Source organism: Mus caroli, unplaced genomic scaffold, assembly GCF_978045245.1.
Source record: "Mus caroli unplaced genomic scaffold, Mus_caroli_1 scaffold_16, whole genome shotgun sequence".
NCBI lineage: Eukaryota > Metazoa > Chordata > Mammalia > Rodentia > Muridae > Mus > Mus caroli.
In genome coordinates, this window is record NW_028227271.1 from 19,839,187 (window position 1) to 19,863,964 (window position 24,778).

General features: G+C 51.0%; 1 protein-coding gene across 6 annotated transcripts in view; it reads left to right on the forward strand.

Annotated features, from left to right (window-relative positions):
* Positions 1–23,122, forward strand: part of Shisal1 (shisa like 1) — a 69,023-nt gene extending 45,901 nt beyond the window's left edge. For all 6 annotated transcript variants that reach the window (XM_085831442.1, XM_029470170.2, XM_085831443.1 and 3 more), the window contains exon 5: positions 17,912–23,122. In XM_085831442.1, the coding sequence (XP_085687568.1) occupies position 17,912 (1 nt within the window). In that variant the 3' untranslated portion in view covers positions 17,913–23,122. The remainder of the gene's footprint in view (positions 1–17,911) is intronic.
* The last annotated feature ends 1,656 nt before the right edge of the window (positions 23,123–24,778 follow it).

Here is a 24,778-nt window from a genome sequence, read left to right on the forward strand (position 1 = left end):
ATAATAGCACCAAGGTTGTTCCTAGCATTCAAGGTCCCAGCAGAAGTAGCCATTGGCCTGCCTACTTGCCAGCCCACTTACCTGCTCACCCAATACTCACCCACTTGTCCACCCTCCTATCTGCCCACCAGCCCACCTACTTGCTCACCTAATACCCACCCGCCTGCCCACCTACCTGCCCACCCAACTACCTACCTACCCACACACTTACCCACTCATCTGCACACCCTCCTGATAGTCCACCCAACCAGCCAACCACCTGCCCCTCATGGCCCCATGGTCTGTCTGTCTTCCCACTAGCCCCTCCCCACCACAGGGGGCCAGGCAATGCAGTCATGCAGCACACATGCTTATTTGCAGTTAATTTAACCCCTCACTCCCAAACACACACACACACACACACACACACACACACACACACACACACACACACACCTCCTGGTCAGACTCCAGCAAACTTGCAGGGCTGAAAGCTGCTGTCTCAGAACTGTACCTGGGTCCACACACACCCACCTCATGGGACCAATGGAGAACCTCAGGCCAATTGTTTCGCTTCTTGGAATCTCTGTATTTTCATAGGTGAAATGGGTATAAATGAGATCACCACGTGGACTCCTAGCAAGGATTCCAAATGGTCCAGGTATGGCCAGTTTCTCGGTGAACAGGAGCTATTATTATTGCTGTTATTTAATTAGTAACTGAAGGTGAGGGGGAAGGCCACCGTGCCCCACCTGGCTGATGTTTTGTTTCCTGCTGTCCCCTGGGCCTGCTTTTTTGCCCTCCCTGAAAGGCTGTGTGGGATTCTACATTCCAGCTTTATTCACAGTAAATTGGCCATTATCATGCGAATTTCCTTAATGTCTCTAAACATCATTTTAGCATCTACTCGGTTGTGAAGTTCCCTTGCGCTGGCAATAACTTAGTTCCCCCACAGAGCGACATTTAAGACTGGCTCACACTTTTCTTTTTTTCTTTTGCTGTGACAACTAAAAGTGGCAGCAGCAAGGCCATGAAACACGGGGTGCACCAACACCTCACTGGCTCTGGCCTCTCCCTGAAGTAAGTTACTTCCTCCAGGTGGACTCCTGGCAGGAAGAAACCCGAGCCTGGGGTCACAGTGGGACCTTTCCAAGCACAGCTGCAGGGTCTGGTGGCACTACAGATGGGCTCAGGATGCAACTCTGGGGCGCCATCTCTTTAATTGTCATGGTGTTATTATTAATCCATTTTGTCTCCTCTCTCCGTGAGCCTCCCGGCTATTTTACTGTGCCTCTAAGACCGTTGGTAATTTTCTCTGTTTCCATAAAGCAGCATTTATCTGTCTCAAACCTTGCTTCCTTGGGGTTCTCCTCCACCCCTCTTACTGTTTACTGAATACATTTTTAATTAACTTTCAGTCAAGTTGCTTTTCTGGGAAAAAAAAAAAAAACCACAAGGCTTGCCCTGAATGGCACAGCTCAGTGTTTCCTATGCATGTCCTACATGCGATGGGGGTTCCTGTCCCATGCCAAAAGTGGCCAAGAAGATAGTGGGAATTTGGGAGTCTCTTGTTAAATGGCCAAACACACACACACACACAGTGTGTGAGCTGGTGATTAAATAATACTGTAACGGACGGGGAGAAGTGCCCTTCAAAACTCCACATTTCTTGTTATGCTCCCGTGTTGAATGTGACTGTGCTTCAGGGATGGGGAATGTATGTGCTGGTCCATCTTGTCTGCCCAGGAGATATCTGTAGGATGGGCTGGCTTAGAGCATCCCTTCTGCATTTGGTGATGATGAGCTGAGTGGGGTATTTTTGCCTCAAAAGCAGGCAGCATGTGACCGCCCTGGATGCTGGGATTCGGCCAGTGTAGGGGGGTTCTGTTGGCCCCCGAGGACATGATACCCAGTGCGTGCTGACTCCTTCCTTGTCACTAGGCATTTGGATTCCAGTGCTGGAATGTTGTCACCTCAAATAGCCTCACCTGCCCTTTAGCCTGTGACCTCTCTGGGGACAAATGCATCTCTTCTGTTCATGTTAAAAAAACAAAAAACAAAAAAACTTGTCTGCAGGGGTCACCCCCAGACAGGCAGCTGATGGGCAGCATATAGGGCGACTGTTGCTCTAGAAAGACAGTGCATCAGCTCCAGGCCATCCCAGGACACAGGGAACAGGGGACAGTAGAAAACAGGACTGGCCACTGGTTCAGTACTGCCTGGTCTTTTGTCCCGAGTGGGGCCATCATAGGCTTCTCTTTACCAGCTTCCCAGCCCCAGCCTTGGAGTAGCACCAAGGGTTTCACAGACATCACAGAACCCTCACTTGGACAACCAGTGTTTTTTGGAGGCCACCTACAGGGTCTATGCCCTGTACTGAGCATTAGGAGTCAAGGGACAAAGAAAGCAGAGCTCAGAGCCTTCAAAAACCACCGCTGTCTCAGAGAAGGCCCACACTGACCTCCGCCTGCTTTGCTTGGAAAAATCAATGCCTTCCATCAAGGGCAGACACATGGGCAGACACATGGGAAGCCATTCCAGGGTGACCTTGACAGAGCATTGAGGTCACAGGTGCCTCTTCCAGCCTCAGTTCCCAGCAGACTGTAGGACTGAAAGACCAGGAGCCTCTCAGCAGGTTGTGGGGAGGGCAGCTTTAGGTCTGGATTCCTGGGTCTTTGAGTAAGCCTCTACTTGGCCACCTGGGGGAAGCAGGGGCTTTGAGAGAGTGCAGACAGGTGTGCTGGGGGCTTGGGAGCATAGCAACAGGGCATCCAGTTTCCAGCCAGTCTCCCTCACACAGGCCTGTGCCCCGGTGTGGGGACCAACATAACCCAGCCCACACACTTGCATGGAACTTTCATCAGAGTGTCCTAACACAGACATTGTGTATAGAGATACCAGACCTATGAGTCATTGACAAAGAGGCATTTCATAAAGGCCAGGGATGACCCTCCATCCCTCCACATCCATAGCAGCATCCCTATTATCACCCTCTGAGACACAGCAACCTATTCATGAGAAGGACCCCAAGAAAGCCCACACCCACCTGTGAAGGGACAACGCCCCATGCCCCACCCCAGCTAGAGATAGAGGACAGCTTATGTCTTTGCTCCTTCGGCCACATAAGAGAAGGGACCTGGGGTTGAATTTGCTGCTATATGCTCGGTCCCTGGATCTTTGTACCCCGGCAACTACTTCCTTCCAATGCTGCCACTGGCTGGAGTTTAGAAAGCTTCAGCAGCTGGAGCTAGGTGTTGTGAGTCTGGGTGGCAAGAGCATAGCTATGCTGGACCCGCAGCCTCCATTCTTCAACACACCCCTAACCCAGCCAAGTGATCCCCTGATCCTCTACCGGAGACTTATAGAGACAAGAGTCTCCTCCAACCCAGGGACCCTTGGCTGCTACTTAACAGGGGGACAGGTCTTGCTTCCACTGCCCCTCCCAACCCCCTTCTCCTATGATCTACTGACCTGAGCTGCCCAATGGCCTTTCTAGACATTTCCTGACCAGTGCCTTCACAGTGAGGGAGCTGACTCCCTTATAAGACACCTTATTCTATAGGATGGGGTCAGAGGTCAGAGGGTATACAGAGGGCTTGTTGACATTGGGCCATAGAAACGCTTCCAAGTCTCCCTCTTGGAATCACTGTGTCCCTGCCTCTACTGTGCCCGTTTCTGTTTCCAAGAACTCGCATCTTTGCTGCCTTGCAGAGCACCAGTCCAGATGGGTCCCGATCGATACACGCATGTAATAGACCAATACTCTGTCTTCCTAAAAGCCATTAGTCAGTCGATGGCAATAGTGTGTCTCCCAGCTGACAGCAGGAGGAGGGGGCAGAGCTCTTTGTGGTGCCTGGAGACGAGAGCCCAGAGTCCATTAGTCTGGGGAATCGGAGCCTCCGCGTGGGGTTTGGGGAGACCAAGTACCACAGTGGGCAGGTGGCGCCAAGGGGAACAGTGGCCATGCCCAGGCTGGGGGTGGCTGCAAGGGCTGCTCTGGAGTGGATGGGACCTGAAAGGTATGGGTGCAGGGCAGGCAGAGAGCACAGCCAGAGAGACTCAGGTATGGCATGGCAGGCCAGTGTACTGAAGACTGGGCACTCTGGGTCTCAGGAGAGAAGAGAAGGGTGGGGTGGATCCTAAGTAGCCAGGACAGGCCGCAGGTGAAAAAGAGGAATGAGATGTCCAAAGGACAGGTGGGTCTCCCTCAGGCACAGAGGCTCAGCAGGGACGCTGGGTAGGTTACCACCCATGAAAGATGGCTTGTCTCTGGCTGTTTTGGCAGTAGTGAACAAGGATAAGGGATGGTGTGTGCGTGTGTATGTGTGTGTGTGTGTGTGTATGTGTGTGTGTGTATCTGTCTGTCTGTCTGTCTGTCTGTCTATGTATGTATGTGTGTCTGTCTATGTGTGTTCTGTGTCTATGTGTCTGTGTGTGTCCATAAGTGTGTGTTTTGTATCTGTGTGTCTGTCTGTCTTTCTGTGCGTGCCTGTGTATGTGTCTATACATGTGTGTTCTGTGTGTGTGTGTGTCTGTGTATGTCTGTGTGTGTGTGTGTCTGTGTGTTCTGTGTCTCTGTGTATGTGTGTCTGTGTATGTCTGTGTGTGTCTGTGTGTATGTGTGTTCTGTGTCTCTGTGTACGTGTGTGTGTTTTCTGTGTCTGTGTGTATGTGTCTCTGTGTCTGTGTGTGTATCTGTATGTCTGTGTGTTGTGTCTCTGTGTATGTGTCTCTGTGTATGTCTGTGTGTATGTGTGTTCTGTGTCTCAGTGTATGTGTGTGTGTTTTCTGTGTCTGTGTGTATGTGTCTCTGTGTATGTGTGTGTATCTGTATGTATGTGTGTTCTGTGTCTCTGTGTATGTGTGTCTGTGTATGTCTGTGTGTATGTGTGTTCTGTGTCTCTGTGTACGTGTGTGTGTGTTCTGTGTCTGTGTGTATGTGTCTCTGTGTCTGTGTGTGTATCTGTATGTCTGTGTGTTCTGTGTCTCTGTGTATGTGTGTCTGTGTGTGTTCTCTGATTTATGATTGAGTGTGAACCAGGACGTGGGTGTGCTATGGGATTCGTGTGACCTAGTATACCCTTGTGTACCAGGCAGGAAATGAACGTTCACATGCTGTGCTTGGCTTTGACCCCGAATGGAGCTTCTCTCCATACCCCACCCTGAGAGAGGGTGGTAGGGGGGGTGTCCTAGTTTGTTTTCTGTCGCTGTGATAAAACACTGACCAGAAGCAACTTGAAGAGGACAGAGTTTATTTGGCTTACAGGCTCCATAGAGGGAAGCCAAAGCAGGAGCTCGAGGCAGAAGGTTGAAGCAGAGACTACGGGAGAATGTTTCTTAGTGGCTTATCTGCCTAGAGATGCCACCAACCACTGTGGGCTGGGCCCACAACAATTAGCAGTCAAGAAAATTCCCGATGTACATGCGCACAGGCTGCTCTGATCTGGGCATTTCTTCAGCTGTGAGCCCTCCTTCTCAGACAACTCCACGTTTGTGTGAAGTTGACTGCTAAAGCTAACCGTGACAGAGTCTGGGCTGGGCCTGGCTGACTAACAGGTTAGACGGCAGAAAGCAGAAACAGATCCCAGTCTGCACCCAGGCTTAAAAGGAGGCAAGCGGGACCAGAGGGACAGACAGCCATGGCTAATAAGGAACAAGAATGACACCCTAGGGGCCATAGATGTATTCCACATGATTCACAAGACAGGCTGAAGACTGGGCTGCAGGTCAGGGCTGAGGATGTGCAGTAGACCTGATCCCAGCATTTAGTACTACTCCCGGGCCATAACAAATTCCTCTTTATCCCTCAGAGCCTTGCTGAGACCATCTCTTTGATGGGGTGATACATCTGCTGACCTCTCTCCCTGTGTCCACTGCAGTAAGAGCCCTAAACTCGTGGGCTGCACCCTGCCCAGGAGAATAGGGCATACTTGAATCATCAGAGTTCACAGGGCCAGGGCAGAGTCCTGGGCAGGAGTGGGCGCCCTATTCTACTCTCTACCCCTTCTTGCTGTTTGACTGTGAGCAGCCGTGAGCCTCCGTGTCTTGGTTCCACCTTTCCACTGAGCCTCCTGACCTTCCGGGGCTGGTGGAGATGCTAATGGGACAAGAGTGGGTAAGTGGTTCGAAACCTTTGATGCAGGAGATGAAGGAGTCTTGATTCCCGTGGGGCGGGAGGTGGGCAGTTCCAGACAGAGGCCTTCCAGGGAAGGGCGGCCCTGTGAGACAGCTGATGTGGAACACGGGTTTCCTGTTAAAGCGGCGCCATCAATTATTGACCAGCATTACATTAAAAATTAACAGCCAGGATGTGTGTGTTAAAAGGCATGAGCCTCCCACGGCTGAATGAGAAAGGCGACAGGGAGGAGGGTAGCAGGAAAGACTAGAATAAGAGAACTCTAGAGCGCACAACCCACCTGTAGCCCCACTCCCAAGCTGTGCTGCCCACTACCCTGTGCCAAAGAACCACTTGGCCCATCCTCCAGCTCCCCAGCCAATAGGACAAGGACATCCCGTCAGCTTCCAGACAGCTTCCCTCTGATGGAAAGGACAGGGATCATGTTAAAAGTCTTTATTCTGAAATAGAGTTTCATGTAGCCCAGGCTGGCCCTGGACTTCTGATCCTCCCTACCTTCCCATACCCACTTTCTGGGCATGGACCACGGGCCTCCATGCATGCTAGGCTAGCCCTCCACCCACCGACCCACACCTTCACCTCATACACTAAATTCTTCACAGTGGCACAGCGTCCTCAGGCAGAGGGACTGGAGCCCCTCTGCTGACAGCATCATCCTTTGTGAGGCCACCCCGTGGGAGACACAGTGGGGCATGAAAGGGAGCCAGAGCCCAAGTGAGGGGAAGGAAAGGGATGCCACCTTACCGGCCTCTCAGGTGGGAGTCCCTCCTTCCATGTAATGCTACTGCGGTTCTGAAGGTCATGAGCACAGCCAAGGTCAAACAGCCAAGGAGAAGTTGGCCCCAAGAGGCCACCATGTTCCCAGCACAGATGCATGCAAGCCAGAGTCTCTCCTACATACCACCCTCATTGCTTGTCTCTTCTGCACTGAGGCCACAGCTAGATCTGTCTGTCCTGTTGGGTGTCCTGTTAGGTAACCCTGAGTGACCCTTATTAAAGCACTTGCTACTGTGTAGCTGTTACACACACACACACACACACACATACACACACACATCTGAGCCTGTGTTGGAACCAATGGGCTAGCCTACCTCTTGCTGCTTGAACTTGGACCTGGAAACCTCCTTGCTCCAGGAGCTGGAGCTTTGTGGCCAATGACTTGGCACCCTTTGAGTGAAGGTGGCACCAGCCACTGGCTTCTTAAAGTCGTTCCTGTCTGTCCTTCAGAGACTCTCCCAACTTACATAGTATCCACGCCGAGCCCTGCTGAGCAGATCTGAGAGAGGAGGCTCGTGGAAGCAAGTGACAATAGCTAGTCAGGGAGGCGATGGCTTGACCCGGGGCCTAACCAGGACGTGGTCCACATTGCTAGTGTCCAAGTCAGTCCTTGTTGACCACCCAAGACTCACTCAAGACAAAGAAGGGACATAACACTGAGGTGCAGAGAACCAGCTACAGACTCCTAAAGTAAGGGACAGAGCTGAGGGAAACCAGAGCCAAGGGATGCTGGAGCCCAGAGACCCCAGAGTCATGGGACCCTGGAACCTAGGGACTTCTGAACTGAGAGACCCCAGAGCCATGGCACGTCTGACCCTAATATCAAGTTGGCACTTCTACTCCTTCAGGGGGCTGTGAGGGGACGTCTTGAGTCACCCACCCTCACTGGCCCACAGCCCTACCCAGGGCAGCTGCTGTCTGATCTGTTTCTGTTTCCTTTGGGGTGCTTAGCCTAAGTCTGTGTACCACTTGCATGGCTGTTTCCTGTTTAGGCCAGAAGAGGGAGTTGAACGCCCTGGACTCGGAGTTACAGGCAATTGTGAACTCCCATGTAGGCACTGAGAATCAAATCTTGGTCCTCTGCAAGAGCAGCCAGCGCCCTTAACTGCTGCTGAGACCTTTCATCTCTAACACTGACCTGGTTGTGCTCCACAGACCACGCCCCTTGTTAGGACCCGGAACAGAATCCCAGCAGCAAGCTTCCTGACTTGCAAGGTGGAAGGAAGCACAGTTCCCAGGGGTGGGGGCAGGGCACCTGCTTAGAGGCCTGGCAGGCATCTGTCTACTCAGGGTGGGTGTGCGCTCAGCTCTCCTGCAGCTTAAGGGTGGGTGTTGATTGGTCTGCTCAATTCCTCATCCAGCCCCATTGAGAGCCAGTGGCATCTGAATGCGGTTTGCATCATGGCAGGAACAGCGCCTCCTACTGGAGACCTTCCACTTGCGGGGACCACATCTGCTGCCCAGGCTGCCACTATGCACTGGGACTGCATCTGCCACCACCACCACCACCTCATGGTTCTCTCAGCATCCCTGTCTTTTGCTCCCTTGTAAAATGTGCTTAATGCTGTCCCAACCGCAGGGTTGCTGGGAGAACACCCCAGGAAATGTGTCACGGTCCTGCCCCGGCCCGGCATCCAGCCAGCGCTAAGTGGCTATGAGCCATTGTCATCCCAGGAGCCGTGTCCACACTTCACCTGCAGTTAGGCAGAAGGCTTTCATCTCTCCTTTGCTGTTATTGTTCCAGACTCGCCTGGCATTCTGGAAGCATTCATTACTATTCAAATTGCCAGGTGCTCTATCTCATCTCAACCAGGCTGCAGACGCTGGCCTAGCCTGCCTGCCTGCCTGCCAGCTGCACAGCTCCTCCTCTACTGCCTCCCCACCCCGGCCTGGCTCAGGTGCAGACTGGAGGCAGTGTTGCTCAATGGTTAGTGGCACAGGCCAGATTGCACACCTTAGCATTGGCTGGACATTGACCCTGGGCAAGTCACCTGTCCCCTCAGAGTCCAAGTCCTTTCCTAGTAAAATTTGAAAGTGGGCTCTTGAGGATGGAGAACAGAGGTAAAAGCACTCTAAGAAGGCCTAGCCCAGCAGCACCAGCACTGCCTGACCCTAACTTGCCTTTCTCAGAATTTTCTAGAATCCCAGGGCCATGGGATGGGGTCCAAGGACCTTCCTCTAGAGTCAAGGTCTGTAGTCGCTATTGTCTCTCCTACCAGGTCTGCTATGGCTTTCTGGATGTCCCCTAACCACCCATTCCCCAGCACCAACCGACTTCCTGCTCAGGCCCCACTGAGCTGAGGACCAGGCCAGGTCTCTCAGGAGCCAATTTTCAATGCTGCCACACACAGCAAGGAATTCCCTGATCCTGTTTGGGGGTCCTTGTATTCTGTCTCAGCTCAGAGTCCTGGAGGGGCGCAGTGACCTGTGACTTAGTCCCATGATTCCAGCACCAGTTCAAACAGGCTACGGAAGACACCGTTAAGACAGGCATCCACAAGTCACGTGGACGGCAGTGGCATCTGCCCTGAGTGAAGGAGTGTGGCTGCTACTGGTCAGGAGTCACCAACCAGTCAGGAACAGTCTCTTCATCCTGGCTTCTATATGACCAGCTGTGGTCACTATGAGAGCCAACCGTTCCTTCCAGAAAGTTAGGGCGAGGCCAGGCATCTTAACACACATGGTCTCTGCTGTGGCTAATGGCCAGCCCAGGCATGTCACTGTGACCACTTGCTGTAAAAAAGTCCTCCAGGCCTGGAGTGGCAGCTAGTGGGTGCCTGTGGCCCTAAGATATTAAGTAACATACTTGACCAGAGTCACAGAGCATTTCTGAATCCAGGACTGCTTGATAGTCAGTAAGGCTCAGGCTCCTCTACCGTGATGTGGGATATGGGGTAACATGTTACTGAGGCCTGTGGGAGTCAGGGAAGCTTGGGTAAGGGACACCCAGTGAGGGTTCTTGATGGATGTGTAAGCGTTCCCCAGGTGAACGCAGGGAGGGCGTGTCTAGCATGTGGAAAGTATCCTGGGAGTTCTGGAGGGACTTTCAGAGTGGAGGCCACAAACCTGGAAGAGTCCAGCAAGGAGACGCTCCTAAGATCCCAGCCCAGACGTCAGGACTCAACCCACTGAGGAAGCCAATATAGAATGGCTTCTTCCAAAATCTATTGATTCTTCAAACACTATATTGTATACAAGATACTATTTTAAATGCAGTTGGGCCGTGGGGAATGGGGTTATCTGACCTCAGTCAATAAAGCGCTTGCCACACAAACATGAAGACCTGAGTTCCATTCTCAGCACCCACATTAAAGAGCCAGGTGTGCAGTGATACTGTGCTATACCCGTAGACCAGAGCCTAGCATGATTGTCAGAGAGGCTTCATCCAGACACTGAGGGGGGCAGATACAAAGACCCATAGCCAAACATTAGGCACAGCTCAGGGAATCCTGCCGAAGAGGGGGAGGAAGGATTGTAGGAGCCAGAGGGATTGAGGACACCAGGAGAACAAGACCCACAGAATCAACTCAGCAGGGCTCATAGGGGCACACAGAGACTGATCAGGGAGCCTGTATGGGTCTGATTTAGATCCTCTGCATATATGCTATGGTTGTGTAGCTTGGTGTTCTTGTGAGACTCCTAACAATGGGAGCAGAGAGCTGTCTCTGACTCTATTGCCTGTTCTTGGGACCCTTTTTCTCCTATTGGATAGCCTCATCCAGCCTTCATATGAGGGATTGTGCCTGGTCTTAATGCAACTTGACATGCCCTGTTCATTTGATATCCCTGAGAAGTTTGTCTTTTTTTTTTAAGGGGAAACAGAGGAAGGAGAGATGAGGGAGAGGGAGAGAGAGAGAGAGAGAGAGAGAGAGAGAGAGAGAGAGAGAGAGAGAGAGAGAGAGAGCACTAGCTGTCTATACTGGGGCCTGAGGTTGTTGAGAATCAAGACCTGCATCAGTGGCCAGGCCAGAATCCAAGTAGCAAGACCAGAGGCCCTGAGGCAGAGGTACCCAGACACTGAAGAATAATGGCCCCGGTGTGCTTGAACTGTTTTGAAGGTGAGCTCAGTGAGCCTGGCTACTGGATTGTACCTGGGGATGAACGACAGGAAGGGGTGGAGGCGGGGAGCTACAAGGATTAGAGGCCAGTGTGGAGGGAGGAAGGAACAGGTCGAACTTTAGAGGATAGGTAGGAGTTTGGTTTGGGACGTGATAAAAGCAAGATGCCTGGGAATCATGGGGACAGATCCAAGAGGCCTGGGACCTCCATACTGAGGCCTCACCCAGCCTGTATCACTGTCGTGCAGGTCACTGTTAACCCCCTAGGAAGGAGACCAAAACGTTTATGACCAGGTGTGGGAGTCAGTGCCTCTGAGCTGGCATAGCCTTCAGCTGTGACCCCTGTTGCTGCACAGATGACCTGGTGAGGTCTCTTCTCACCCTGTGGGTGACTGGAGGGACTGAGTGACATCAGGATCAGGACACAGGCATCTGTCCCATGGGTGTAGACCCTTCCACCTGCCACGGAAATTGAGTGTCCCTGCTGTGTGATCCTGTGTGCCCTCTCTGAACTTGGCCTGTCCAGTGAGCAAGGGATTGGGAAGAAATAGGCCTCTCCCAGCAGTCTGGGCTCTGATGTACCCACCCCCTACTGTAGATGCCTTTGTCTTTGACAAGGTCTTGCTTATTTCCCTCTTGGTGGCTTTCTGATAAATCTGGGGAGAGTAGAACACTGTCTCTTGGGTCTGGCCCTCTTGGTTGGCTGGTTGGTTGGTTGGTTCACACAAATTCATCTGTGGTCTGTGTATGCTGGGCAACACCGTGGCCCTGGGGGTTTCAGTGTGGCCAAACCAACACCAAGCCTACCTTAAGGAGAGACATGGTGTAAATGACCTGGGCTGTCCGCAGGTCAGCAGCTGCCACAGAGAGAGCAATCTGAGCTGAGCAAGGGAAGGATGAGTGATGGCTTAACCTTGGCAGCCAACAGGTACCATTGCGGGAGGATGGGCAGAGCATGCTGGGAAATGGCATGTGTATCCTGTGTCGATTGTGACTGATAATGACAGGTCACATGACATGGAGACCAGGAGGCCCTGAGACAGGCCCTCAGCAAGCTTGGGACCTCTACAGGGCAGTTAGGGTTCCAGGTGAGGGCATGGCAACCAGGGGCACTGTGTGTCAGTTTGCTCAATGCGGTGACAGGACAGCTGACAAATGCCACTTGAGAGTGAGAGGGTTTATTCCATCATAGGGAGAAAGATGTGGTGGTGGGAGTGAAAGGTGGCTGGTTAGGCCATGTCTAGTAAGGAAAAAGAGAGAGAGAGGGTAGCTCCCGTTCATCTCCCTTTTGCTTTTTAATCACCTAGGACCCCAGCCATAGAATTGTGCCACTCACATTTAGGGCAGATCTTCCCACCTCAATTAGCTCATTTAGAAGCTTCCACACAGACAGAGCCAAAGGTTTGTCTCCTGGGTCATTAGAGAGCCTGTGAAGTTCACGGCACATGTTAACCATCACACACACAAGGGATAAGTGTCAACCCCAGCTGGGTCTGAAGTCGAGAGACCAATGTCCTAGCCCAGAGATGGTCGGCAAAGCTGATCTCCCCTCCCCATGCCTCTGTGGAAGGGACACAGGTGGCCACAGTGACAAGCCCTTCCCCCTTCGCTCATCTCCCATTCAAACACTAGCCTCTCCAGAGTTTTCTTAGAGAGGCAGAGCCTCTGTGAAAGAAGTAGGTAACTGGTTGGCCTCCACTTCCTGTCTGCTGTCTGCCTCTGGATCCTTCCAGATCTGAGTCGGAAGTTTCCTGCTTCTGTGGGCTGCAGCCCAGAGCTGCTCCATCTACCATGCCCTTCATCGCCACGATGGGCTGTACCCTCAAACCACAGACCCAGATAAATCTGCCATGATCTAAGTTGCTTCTATTCAGGAATGCAGTCACTCCGCCGCCGCCCCCCCCCCCCCCAACTCACAATAAGTGATTGAGTAGCAAAGAGGGTTGGTTTGCTTTGACTTTGTAAATTAGGGCAGCAAAGGACTGTTTCTATAGCCCCGCACCCATGCCCTTCCCCCATTTCCTCACTGGCTGAGTAATCAGGGGTATACTGGCACCTGTCACCATCAGTCACCCACAAAGCTGGTGCATGGGTTTATCTGTATATCCTACATCCTGGTTATTTCAAAGCCTGTGGGGTGCACGGCTTAGTCGCATCTTTGAGTCACTAGGCAAGCTTGGCAGTTAGCAATTTTTTTTTCTCTAAACTTTTAGCTGGGGAAGGTAGATAAACAGGTGTTAGCAGGCCCAGTATTTCTTGATTATGCATAGCTGATCCCATAATCAAGATGGTCCATTTTCATGTTTTACTTCCCACAGTCACTGAAACAGGAAAAAGAACATTAGCCTAGGGTTGTTGATTTGTTGACTTGACACATCCAGGAAGAGGGGAGGGTGGCCTGAAGAATTGTCTCCACCGGATTGACTTGTGGCCATGTCTGTGAAGCATTTTCTTGGTTATATATTGGGGTAGGAGGGCCCAGCCCACTGTGGGCGGTAGCTTCCCTAGGCAAGGGGCCATAGGCTGAGTAAGGAGGGTAGCTGGGGTTGAGACTGGAGCAATCACTAAGCAGCATTGTTTCTGCCTCAAGCTCCTGCCTTGAGTTCCTGCCTTGGCTTCACTCCGTGAGGAACTACAACCCATAAGCTAGGGTAAACTCTCTCCCCTTAAGTTGGTCTTGGTCATGGTGTCTATTACAGCATCAGAAAACAAATTAGAACCGTATCATGTAGGTGATGTTTGAAGTCCTTAGAAAACACTGAGGCTGAAGGTGACTGGAAATACAGTCTGAGATGAAGATGTCTGGGAAGGTTGCCATCAGGGACCTGGGCAGCAGCAGCCTCAGAAACCAGGAAGAATCAGGAGAAAGGTCAGGAGCATCCTAGAGCAGGCGGCATCACTGAGGTGACACTACTAGGCCAGTGCTGGAGTTGGTAATTGATGATCACAGATTTGGCAGAGTGGGGGTCTCTGGAGCGCCAGTCTAGGTGGAGATTGGAGTTGGACAGAAAGCATGCGGTCCTCCCTTGCCAGCTACCATCTTCCCTTTTGTCTCTCCCCACTTCTGCTGTGTTGGAATCCCTAGCTGTTCATGTGGCCCATTGTTCTCCAAAGAACCAGCAGCTAGATTTGCTTATGAGCTTCATCTTTAGGCTGATGTTTTTTAAATCTCTTTCTAGCTTCCTATGACTTCCTCGGTTTTGTTGGTCTTGTTTGCTTTTTGTCCTGTCTGAGTGTAGTGATCCACTTGTGTTTTCGTGTTTCTGAAGGGTTTATCTAAGGCTATGAAACCACCTCTCAGTGCAGCTTTGGCTGCACCACTCAGATTTGGCGCCGTTATTTTCACTTTTGACCACTTTTGAAACTCCTTCTTTCCTTGCCTGGTGTTTTTGCAGTTTCTATTCTTCACTCTCTTGCTCATTTTTTAAAAAAGATTTATGTATTTAATTTATGTATGAGTACACTGTAGTTGTCTTCAGATACACGAGAAAGGGGCATTGGATCCCATTACATATGGTTGTGAGCCACATATGGTTGTAGGTGCTGGGAATTGAACTCAGGACCTCTGGAAGAGCAGCCAGTGCTCTTAACTGCTGAGCCCATTCTCCAGCCCCCCTCACACTTTTTGACTCAGGAATTATTTTTTTTTAATTTATTTATTTATATTTTATATGTAAGTACACTGTAGCTGTCTTCAGACACCCCAGAAGAGGGCGTCAGATCTCGTTACAGATGGTTGTGAGCCACCATGTGGTTGCTGGGATTTGAACTCTGGACCTTTGGAAGAGCAGTCGGGTGCTCTTACCCACTGAGCCATCTCTCCAGCCCCGACTCAGGAATTATTTTAAAGAGTTTATAACGTTTTCAGCAGTAGACTTTATTTTTTGTTGTTTTTCTCTGGCGTGTGTGTTCACCTGTATGTGTGTACATGTGTGTGCATATGCATGTGCAGGCTATGGGATAACACCATGTGTCTTCCCTAATCGCTTTCCACCTTACTCTTTGAGACAGGGTCTCTCACTGAACCTGGAGCTCACCCATTTGGCTAGACTGGCTGGTCAGCAAGCCGAGGGATCCTCCTTTCTGCCTCCTCGGTTCTGGGACTACAAGAGCGTGCCATGGCACCTAGTGTTTTTTACATGGGTGGTGGGGCTCTGAACTCAGGTTCTTATGCTTGTGTGGCAAGCACTGCATCAGCTAAACCCCAGTTGCTTGTTTGTTTGTTTCTTTGTTTGTGTGAGTCTTGCTGTGTAGCCCAGGCTGGCCTCAAAGTGTGTTTTGAAAGCTAAGATTATAAGTGTGTGTGCCACTAACACCTCTTACACCTGACTTGTGTTGTTTATTCAAATTTGGTTGCATTGTGACCAGATAATGTTTTATTTCTGGTTTTTGAAATGTAGACACTTCTTCAACAACACTTGAATAAAGGGTAGATTCCATTTAATATACACTTGTGTCAGGGTTCTGTGTGTGTGTGTGTGTGTGTGTGTGTGTGTGTGTGTGTGTAAGCATTCAACAGGGCTCTGCCCAGTTAAACCCAACTTCACCTTTGTCTGCTGTTCCAACCATGACCTTCAGCTCCTCCTGGTTTGCAACTGTGGATCTTCTGAAATGGGGTAGAGTACACGGAGCAGAACTTACCACCTGACCATCCTGAAGCGTGGGCTCCAGTGGCTTGAAGTGTGGGCCTTCCTGAGTCACTTGGCCTGAAGTGAAATGTCTCTGCAATCCCCACTAAGCGTCGTTTTCTTTTTTAGCTAGCTCGTACGGCTCATTAATGTCTACTGCTGCAGCAAACACACTCAGTCCCATTTCTGTCGTCCTGGTTTATGATACATTTTTGCGTTTATAGCTTTGGTGGGGGCTGTCAATTTCCCCCATATGGCCTGGGTTTTCTTTGTTTTATTTTCCGTGTAAATGTCTTCTGATCACTCGGAAAAGCTGTGTTTGGGTGCCATGGTTACCTCCATAATTATAATGGGATGTGATGGGCTTAATCATTTATTTCTTGATACGGTGTTTCTTTTCTCCCGGCAATGAACAATGACAGTACTGGCTGACTTAGTCTTCCTCTCCTGTTGTCTCCCAATCACCCTTTTCTTTTGTCCTCAGCACCTTCATACTTCGGATTTGACTTATTCTTCTGAAGAATCCTTCAGACCCCCAACTCTAAATGAGTCAGACCTCGTTTATCTAAACCGCCTCCTCCTCACCTCGTCCCTCCTACGATCTGTTATTTATACCACTTCCCTGTTTTCATTCTAGTTCTCTTGTGTTCTTGTCAGAACCCTTGGGCTTTTTCAAACATGCTCCTAGAGTGAGAGCCTCCTTTGTGCCCTCTCACGTGCCCATGCCTGTCTGCTAGGGATTTATCTAAGGGTTCATGGGGACAGTGATTTAAAAACATATCAAGCAAATCTTTCTGCTGACCTCATGCTTGAAAGATGATCCCCTTGCCCGGCTTCTATATTGCTTGCTTTATTCATGCATTTAACAAATATTTATTGGGTCCTACGTATACTGGTTGCCATTCTAGGCCCTGGAGGTACAGGACAAGGAAACAGTGAATCACTTTGGCCCTCTTGTAACTGGGTAGACTTTGACTTCCCTGTTCCAGTCACCCCATCGTGGGGTTACCGTCACCTCCAAAGGTCTCTGGGAAGACAGGGATCTGCAATCCGGTAGCTGGGTTTTTTGTTATTGTTTGGGTTCTTTTAAAATTGCATTCACTTCATTATTTTGTGGGTCTCTCTGTCTCTCTGTCTCTCTGTCTCTCTCTCTCTCTCTCTCTCTCTCTCTCTCTCTGTGTGTGTGTGTGTGTGTGTGTGTGTGTGTGTGTGTGTGTGTGTGCTGCAGTCATGTGTAAGAGTCAGAGAATAACTTTTGAGAATTGAGTCTCCCTTTCACTGTGAGGGTTATCAGGCATGGGAACAAACACCCTTAACGTTGAGCCAGCTCACTGGCTTTGGGTAGTTGTCCTTAGCAAGGTGATGTGTGATGCAGGCATAGATGAGTTTGTCTGTGCCCCCTGTTGTCCTGCCTGCAGCCTGGCTCAGCCAGTCACGGCCCTCGGTCCTCAGTCTTCAGGCTTCTCTTACATCCTCGCATCTTACAGTCTGGTCTTCTGGCTCATCTCTTGTCCGGGGAAGCCTTGGGTTCTTTTCCATGACTTTATCTGGCCCAAAGCCATGGAGACCTATCCAAAAGTGTGAGTCCAAGAGGTGCAATGGGATTTTTTTTTTAATTCATATGAATGGCATCTGTATTCGCTTTGAACAATTGTTAGCTCATTACACAAGGATATGCTTTCACTCAACTCAGAGTGCTTTGGAAGGCTAAAGAGTATTTTAAAAATTATGTTCGGGCTGGTGAGATGGCTCAGTGGGTAAGAGTACCCGACTGCTCTTCCGAAGGTCCAGAGTTCAAATCCCAGCAACCACATGGTGGCTCACAACCATCCGTAACGAGATCTGGCGCCCTCTTCTGGAGTGTCTGAAGACAGCTACAGTGTACTTACATATAATAAATAAATAAATCTTTAAAAAAAAAAGAATAAATAATTAAAAAAATTATGTTCAATGACAGGTGTTCTCTGGAACTGTTTCAAGCCAAGATATATAGTCAAGCTGTGGGAGATGAATGTCACTGGCCTTATAAGTTGATCTGATGGCTCAAAGAGTGAGAATGGTATTTATCTTTGCAATCCCTGCTTTAATAAGCAGCCTGCTGGCTCTGTTGGATTTCCCAGATAGATTGCACACAGTTAATTGGGATTTGGGTTTCTGTATACAAGTCCTGACACTCCGTATGTTTTTCTTATCTTACTGCATGGGCCAGGAGCTCGAGTATCCCACGCAACCACAGTGTCACAGACTTCCTTGCGCCCAAAGTACAAATGTCATACATTCTTGGCTTTTTCCTCACTCTAATGCTTGGTACTTCTTTCTTCCGCTCTCTCCAGAAAACCCTTTTGCTGTGCCTCAGGATGGAGGAGGCTAGACCCAGAGCACCTGGTGCAGCCTCCAAGAGCAGCTTCAACCAAGACACCGGGGAGAGCTGGGGCAGCGGCGTGGTAACGAAAGAGGAAGTACCACCTGTGCCCAGAACCCCCTTCCGTGAACTTCTGAGATTAGGAGCAAACTCAGGGTCCGGGGACAGGGTGCAGGAAAGGGGCTCTGAGCCACCTGTCTGCAAGCAATAGTTCTCTCTGGGGCTGGTGGCTTCTGAGAAGAGACTCCGTGTGGATTGAGGTGACCAACACTCAGCTGCTCTGGCTGATCCCAGCCAGAGGGATTTGGGGCCATGAGTTGTACCATGGTCCAAAACACTGACGTTTCCCCTGCCTCCACCCCCTCCAATAGCGGCCCCCTTAGGCCTATCCGTGTCGGAATATTGAACTTGAGTGTGTGTGCGCACGTGTGTGATCAGGGTGTTTCTCTATGTTCAGTCAGTTAGCTTGTCATTGAGCCCCATTGCCACTGGCTGCAGGTTCTCCGATGAGCACAAGTTGCCGTGTGGCTGAGGAGTCTTGCCCGTGTCCTCGTTTGAGGCTCAGGTCTCTTGCTGTGGCCAGCAACTGTGAACCGGTGGAGTCGGTAGGCACAATGCCCAACCTTCCTGTGCATGCTGCAAGCAGTGGGGGACTGGAGCATACCAGTGATGGGTGGTTCTGGTGGAATCTGTTCTCGTAGCAGCTGCATTGAGGAAGCATCTTAACTGGCTGTGTGCGGCCTAGGTCGGATGTGTTGTTGTGTGCACCATCACAGCCCCTGGGAGTGGGGGTGCTATTGTCACTGGAAAGAGTGCAGCTTGAGGAAGGGTGCCACATTTATATGCCAGGAAGTGATCAACTCCGTAGTTTGGCCCCAGAATGACAAGAACCCAAATCCAAGTTTTGATTCCCAGGGTGTAACAGGCTCTATAACCAAGGTCCCCCAGTGTGGTCACTAGAGCACGTGCCTGACATTTTCGCAGTGAGTGCAGCACCTCCCCAGCTCAGGTCCTCCACTGTCTTTGCCTGAGCTCACACTGGCCACGTACCTGCTGTGCACCAGGCCAGGCAGTGGTAAGGTCCAGAAGTGATTGGGAGCTGCCACACCTCGAAAGGAGGAAACCACACAGCCACAAAGACGGTTTCTATGGAAACCCAGAACAGAGGGTTCCATGAATCTGTCCACTTACAATGGGGGCTTCCAAGTAAGCCTGGGTGCCTGTAACATCTCCCCAAAGAGCTCGTTATCTCTGCCCCAAAACCCACTGCCTGTGGCACACAAAAGGAAGGACATCCCCCAGAAGTGACCCTGTAAATCTCCAGAGGTCACATTGGCAATGTAGACAGGGCCATCTCACCCCTATGAAGGAGGCCAAACTGTCTCTCCCTGCCCTCAGCCTGTGACCCATTCTTCCTGAAGCTGCATCCTTCCTTGATCAGTGCTGTCCCCACATGGGGTGGTGGTCTTCCCTCCCCACACTGCGGAGAACAATAGGCAAGGACAGCAAGGAAAGAAGGGCCAGCGTGGAGGTGCCCATGAAGACTACGAAGATCTATCATGGAGGCCAAGTGGGGCTTAGGTGGCCAGGGTCTAAACAGGATCTAGATAAGAGGAGTGTGCCCAGGAAAGCTGCAGCCAATCCAGAGGTTCCTGCCTGTCAGGTTCCTAAAAGTAAACAATCCAGGATGGCCAGGAGCAGCAGAGGTGAAGGGATGGATCCACCTGCGGGTCTCTGTAGTTACCGGAATGGATCTCTGCAGTCACCATAATGGCGTCCACACAACAATGCATCACCACTGACAGTGCTGTGTTCGAGTACATAAAACTCTTTCCACTCTGGCAGGTTCTTCATTCTTCAACCCACAAAAGTGAGGGATAGCCCCATTTGTAGGCATGGAAGCTGTCACTGATGGCTCTAGAGGCCTATTGAGCCCACTGGCCTCTGTCTCTGCACCCAGTCCATTTCTCTCAGACACACTGCTGGGTTCTGCACACACCCAGGAGAGCCTCTGCATGCATCTTGATTAAAGATGGGCGTGGATCCTCTCCCACATCCTAGGGTGTGGGACAGCCATTGCCCTGGAGGGTTCTTAGCAGTGGACTGGCTGGATCAGGTCACACTTAACACCTCAAGGGAGAGCTTCTGCAGGGAAGAGGATTCGGGGGCTATTAAGATAGAGATTCTGATAGCACCTGAGCAAAGTGATCACAGGCCTTCCTGCCTCAGTTTCCTCAGTACTGAGAGGAAGGAGCCCTACCAGATGTTGAGGCGACTTCTGGTTTGGGGTGGCTCTGGGTAACACTCTTGAAGCCGCTTGCACAGGGCTCAGAGCTACTTCCTCTGTGAAGCCTCCTTCCTCAGACACAGGAAGGGTCATGACCATGCAGACAGCAGGGTACTGGGTGGGGGGTGGAGGTCCCCATCAGAGGCCTCTTAGGGGATAGCTGAAGGTCCCCATGAAGTTTCTGGCTGGGATCTGCTGGGATGCATCTCTCATGTGTGTGTCTGAGGCTAAGAATCTAGACACTGTCCAGGACACAGGAGTACCCCCATCCCCAGAGGACAACATAGCCTTTGACTTAGCAGGCCCTGGGGACCCTGCTCCCTCCCAGATGGGTCGACCCTGGCTCCCCCACCACCCATCCTCTCTGATCCTCCTCTCTTCAGTTGGCAAACAGGCGTTAGAGGTCAAGGTTTTACCCAATGCTGCCTCCGGAGCTATTACTGGAGGCAAGAGCTGTGTCCATGTGGGTGTGAGCGCCCGGGTGGGCTGCAGGACCCCAGGTGGCCATGATGAAAATCTGTCCCTTGCCCATGGTGTCTGTGGATAACAGATATGCCAATGAGTAGCATGTCCTAAAAGGATACAGAGTAGAGACAAGGTCCTGAACAATTGTTGAGCTGTGTTGCTGCCAAAACTTCCCCACTGCTGTCTCCTCCAGCTGCATCTGTCCTCTTCTTCCTGTGTGCCTCAGGCTACAGACAGTACATTCTGGCAGCAACAAGTAGCCACAGGAAGCAGAGAAGCTGCAGACATGGTGTGCCCACGGAGGGGCATGGAATGTCTTCGTGTCTGTCTGGCTTTTTCCCAGTGAGAACTCTATGTCCCTAGTGATCAGTGTTACACCCTGTCATCTGTGAGCTCTGGAACCTCCATTTAGAACTTCTCCCTGGTTGGCTGTACTCACCAAGGAAATGGCTTGCTCATCCCGTGTAGGAGTGGCCAAGCATCTGACGGTGACTGTGACCAGTGCGCAACAGGCCTTAATACAAATAGAAGCGAGTGCATATGCACACACACACACACACACACACAAATGTGTACACCCAGGAAACACACATGTATACACACACATATACATGCACCCATACATGTGAACATAACTTATACTTGTTCATGTGTCCACACATGCGGACGCACGCACGCGCGCACACACACACAATGTATACACATATGCATACATCCATGTGTGCTCGTATATACACACACCTGTGAGTGTAATTTGCACATGTTCAGTAATGAACACTTGTGAACATACATATGTATACTGAGAACAGATATAAGCACTCAAGTATACATGCACACCCACGAATACCACATGCACATGTTCACACATGTCCAAAAATACATTCACATGTGTACAAATGTACCCTCACGTGAACACACACATACGTGATCTGCAAGAGGCAGTGAGAATATCCTCGGGCTTCCAGACATTTCTTAGAGGCTTGTTTTAATTTTTCCATCTGGCTGCTCAGTTCCCACTAACAGGAGTTTCTTGGGAGGTGACCATGAGAGTCCCCAGGGATTCAGGCACAGGCGATAACCTGTGCAACCTCCTGAGCATTTCCTGTGTGTGTGAAGAGTGTGGAGCCGGCACACCATCTGCCAGGGAGCTTTGCTGGGGCAGTGGCAGCCTTGGGTGAGTCACACAGCTCACTGTGTGTGTTCCAGTGTCTGCCTGGTCAGACCAGAAGACCATGAGGAAATGATGTCCTGGGGCAAAGGTAGTGTTCTGTACCCTCTAGAAAAGTGCAGCTTTGTGCCTACCGTGTATCAGTACCACCATGGTTTCCTGCCCCTTCCGCAGCCTCAACAACGTGCCTGTACTTCGTGGCTGTGGTTGGAATGATTGACAGCACAGGGACACGTCCCACCCCCATGCTGCTCAAATCCTCATCTGCCCAGCAGACACTCTGCTGAGCAGCTCTGGCAGCCCCTGCTGTGCCATTGGGGCTCACCTGAAGTCACTCCTGTGCAGACACAGGTGTTGCATCACAAAACAAGCAGTGGTCCCCTGACAGGCCGGCGGTCTACCACTGCTGACCCGACTCTGTGCCTAACAGAAACACTCCCACCCAAAAAATAAATACAGAACATTTCTCTATCCCTCCCACAAAAGTGACCTTGGAGGTGGCATTGCCTGTCCCACTCCACCCTGTTTCCAGTCCAGACTCCTGCCAGGTAGTTGGTGCTAGAAATGCTTGATTTAAACAGTGAGTCAGTCATTTGGGTGGTTAACACTCCTATCTTTACGTCAAAGCCCTAACCCATTTACCCTTGACAAACTAGACCCGCCCTCTAAAACATACAGAGTCCCCTTGCAGTTAGTGTCAACTGTAAATTAAGCATGGGGCCAGCAGCTAGAGTCATGGGGCCATCATGGCCTCCCATTAAGTTACAGCTAGTACCTGACTAGTGGGAACTTTTAGGCCTGTGTCTCAGTTTCTCACATCCAGTCTCTTCCCATCCCCCCCCCCCGTCTGTGTTCAAGCTAGGGGGAAATGTCCCCGTCTGATGTCCACAGATGAACATATGGGCAAGGTGCAATAACCAACAAAGCTGCAGGGTCAGAGTCTGGCCACTCTAGAGAGGCAGGAGGCCTTCCTGCAAAGGACTTGTTCTTCCCTGAGTTCGTGGGACAAAGCAGGTAGACAGGATGGAGCAGGAAGGTATCTCTATGCTAGAAATGCCAGGATCGTGTTGAAAAGGCACGGGGTGTCTTCTCTCAGAGCCCACGACCAGGAAAACCAAAAAAAGAAAACTGGTATCAATATTCTCCCCCTTCCTAATCCGATGTAATAACGGTGTGTGTGACACTGCGCTGTCTTGCTGCGTTTGTCTTTCTATATAGTGGTTTTTATAACGACGTCCTTAGTTTTAATAAAGGAGAAATCAAGCCAACTCTTTTCCCCGCCGGTTGAAGCTGGTTGTGATGTTTCAAAACATACGCCGGGGAACCCCGGGCAGTGGAACTTGTTGCCGTGGGCCGAGGCAGGAGAGGCTGGGGGCTCAGTCGAGGGGTGGCGGGAGTCACTACATCCATTGTGAAGAACTCAAGGTATGTTTAAGGTCAAGGGCCGAAAACAAGGCCAGGCAGAACTTGTCCTGAGTGGGTGCAGCCGGAGTTGCAGGAGGAGGAGGAAGAGGGTGACAGCTGGATAAGGCTTGGGAGCCTGTGTGTGGCTGTCCTGATGCCTGGGTACCACTGCTGGGGGAGCCTGGGTGTGGCTGTCCTCCTATTCTGGGTCCTTTCCTGAGAACAGCTGAGCTCCTCAGGAGAAGACAATGAATCTTCTCTACCTCAGTCCGAAGGCCAGGGCACAGGCCTGACACAGGAGCACATCCTTCTCCACCCACACCAGTTCTCCGCCAGGTGAACACACCACGTTCCATGTGTGTCAGATGAGGAGACAGAGTAGCCGTCATCAGTAAGCACTGGCTTCCTGAAGAAACACTGTTCTTTCCTTTGGCCCCTCACATGGAGGACACCGGACACTCTTGGCCTTGGAAGCCTCAGGCCCGGGAATGCAGCTGAGTGACATGGGGCGTGGGCAGGAAGTAGGCTGGGTGTAGCCTTGGGATAGGAGCAACTTCACAGGTCTATTATCCCCTGGGGCATCTAGTGGGTCTTGAACTTGGAAAGACAGCCAGGCCTGGTCTCCTGGTAGCCAAATGGTGATCGTGGACACTACAGATACACTGGCTTCCCTTGTAGTCCTTGAGTCCTGGGACAGGCTGGGTGCTTCCCAGAGGAGGTGAGTGACAACCCAGTCCCCAAGGGAGGTACCCACATGCAGCGACCAGACCAAGAGACTGTTGAGACCGTCCTCCCTAATCCACACAGGTGTCAGCCACCTGGATCACAGCATCCAGGTCCTGGCTATCAGGGTGCCTCGCCCCTACCTTTCCTCTCCTCCCTCTATTGCAAGATTTATTCATGATTATTAGTGCTCACCAAGGCGATAGGAACTTGCCAGCTAGCATTGCCTGGGTCCCTCAGACACACCTTCCATTTGATCCTCAATGGTTCCAAATATGGGAGATGATGGAGGAAAAACTAAGGAGATACCACAGGATGAACCCAGGATGCCAGGCACTGAACTAGGTAGAGTTATAGACCCCAAAGGCGCTTCCCCAGGAATGAGCACGCACAAGCTCTCACAGATCATCCCCCAGTTCTCAAACCTCAATCAATTGCTTCTAGCCCCCCAGGTGACAGGTTTCAATAAATGGGATTTAACAAATATGTGTTTTCACCACAGCCTTACTTCTCACTCTTTACTCAAAGACACTGACAACCTGGACACACAACCTTGGGGGTGTTGCAGCAACTTTGTCCCTGTCTTAGCATTTTACTGCTGTGAACAGACACCACGAGCAAGGCATCCCTTATAAGGACAACATTTAATTGAGGCTGGCTTACAGGTTCAGAGGTTCAGTCCATTATCATCAAGGCAGGAGCATGGCAGAGTCCAGGCAGTCATGGTGCAAGAGGAGCTGAGAGTTCTGCCTCTTCATCTGTAGGCTGCTAGAAGACTGGCTCCCACGTGG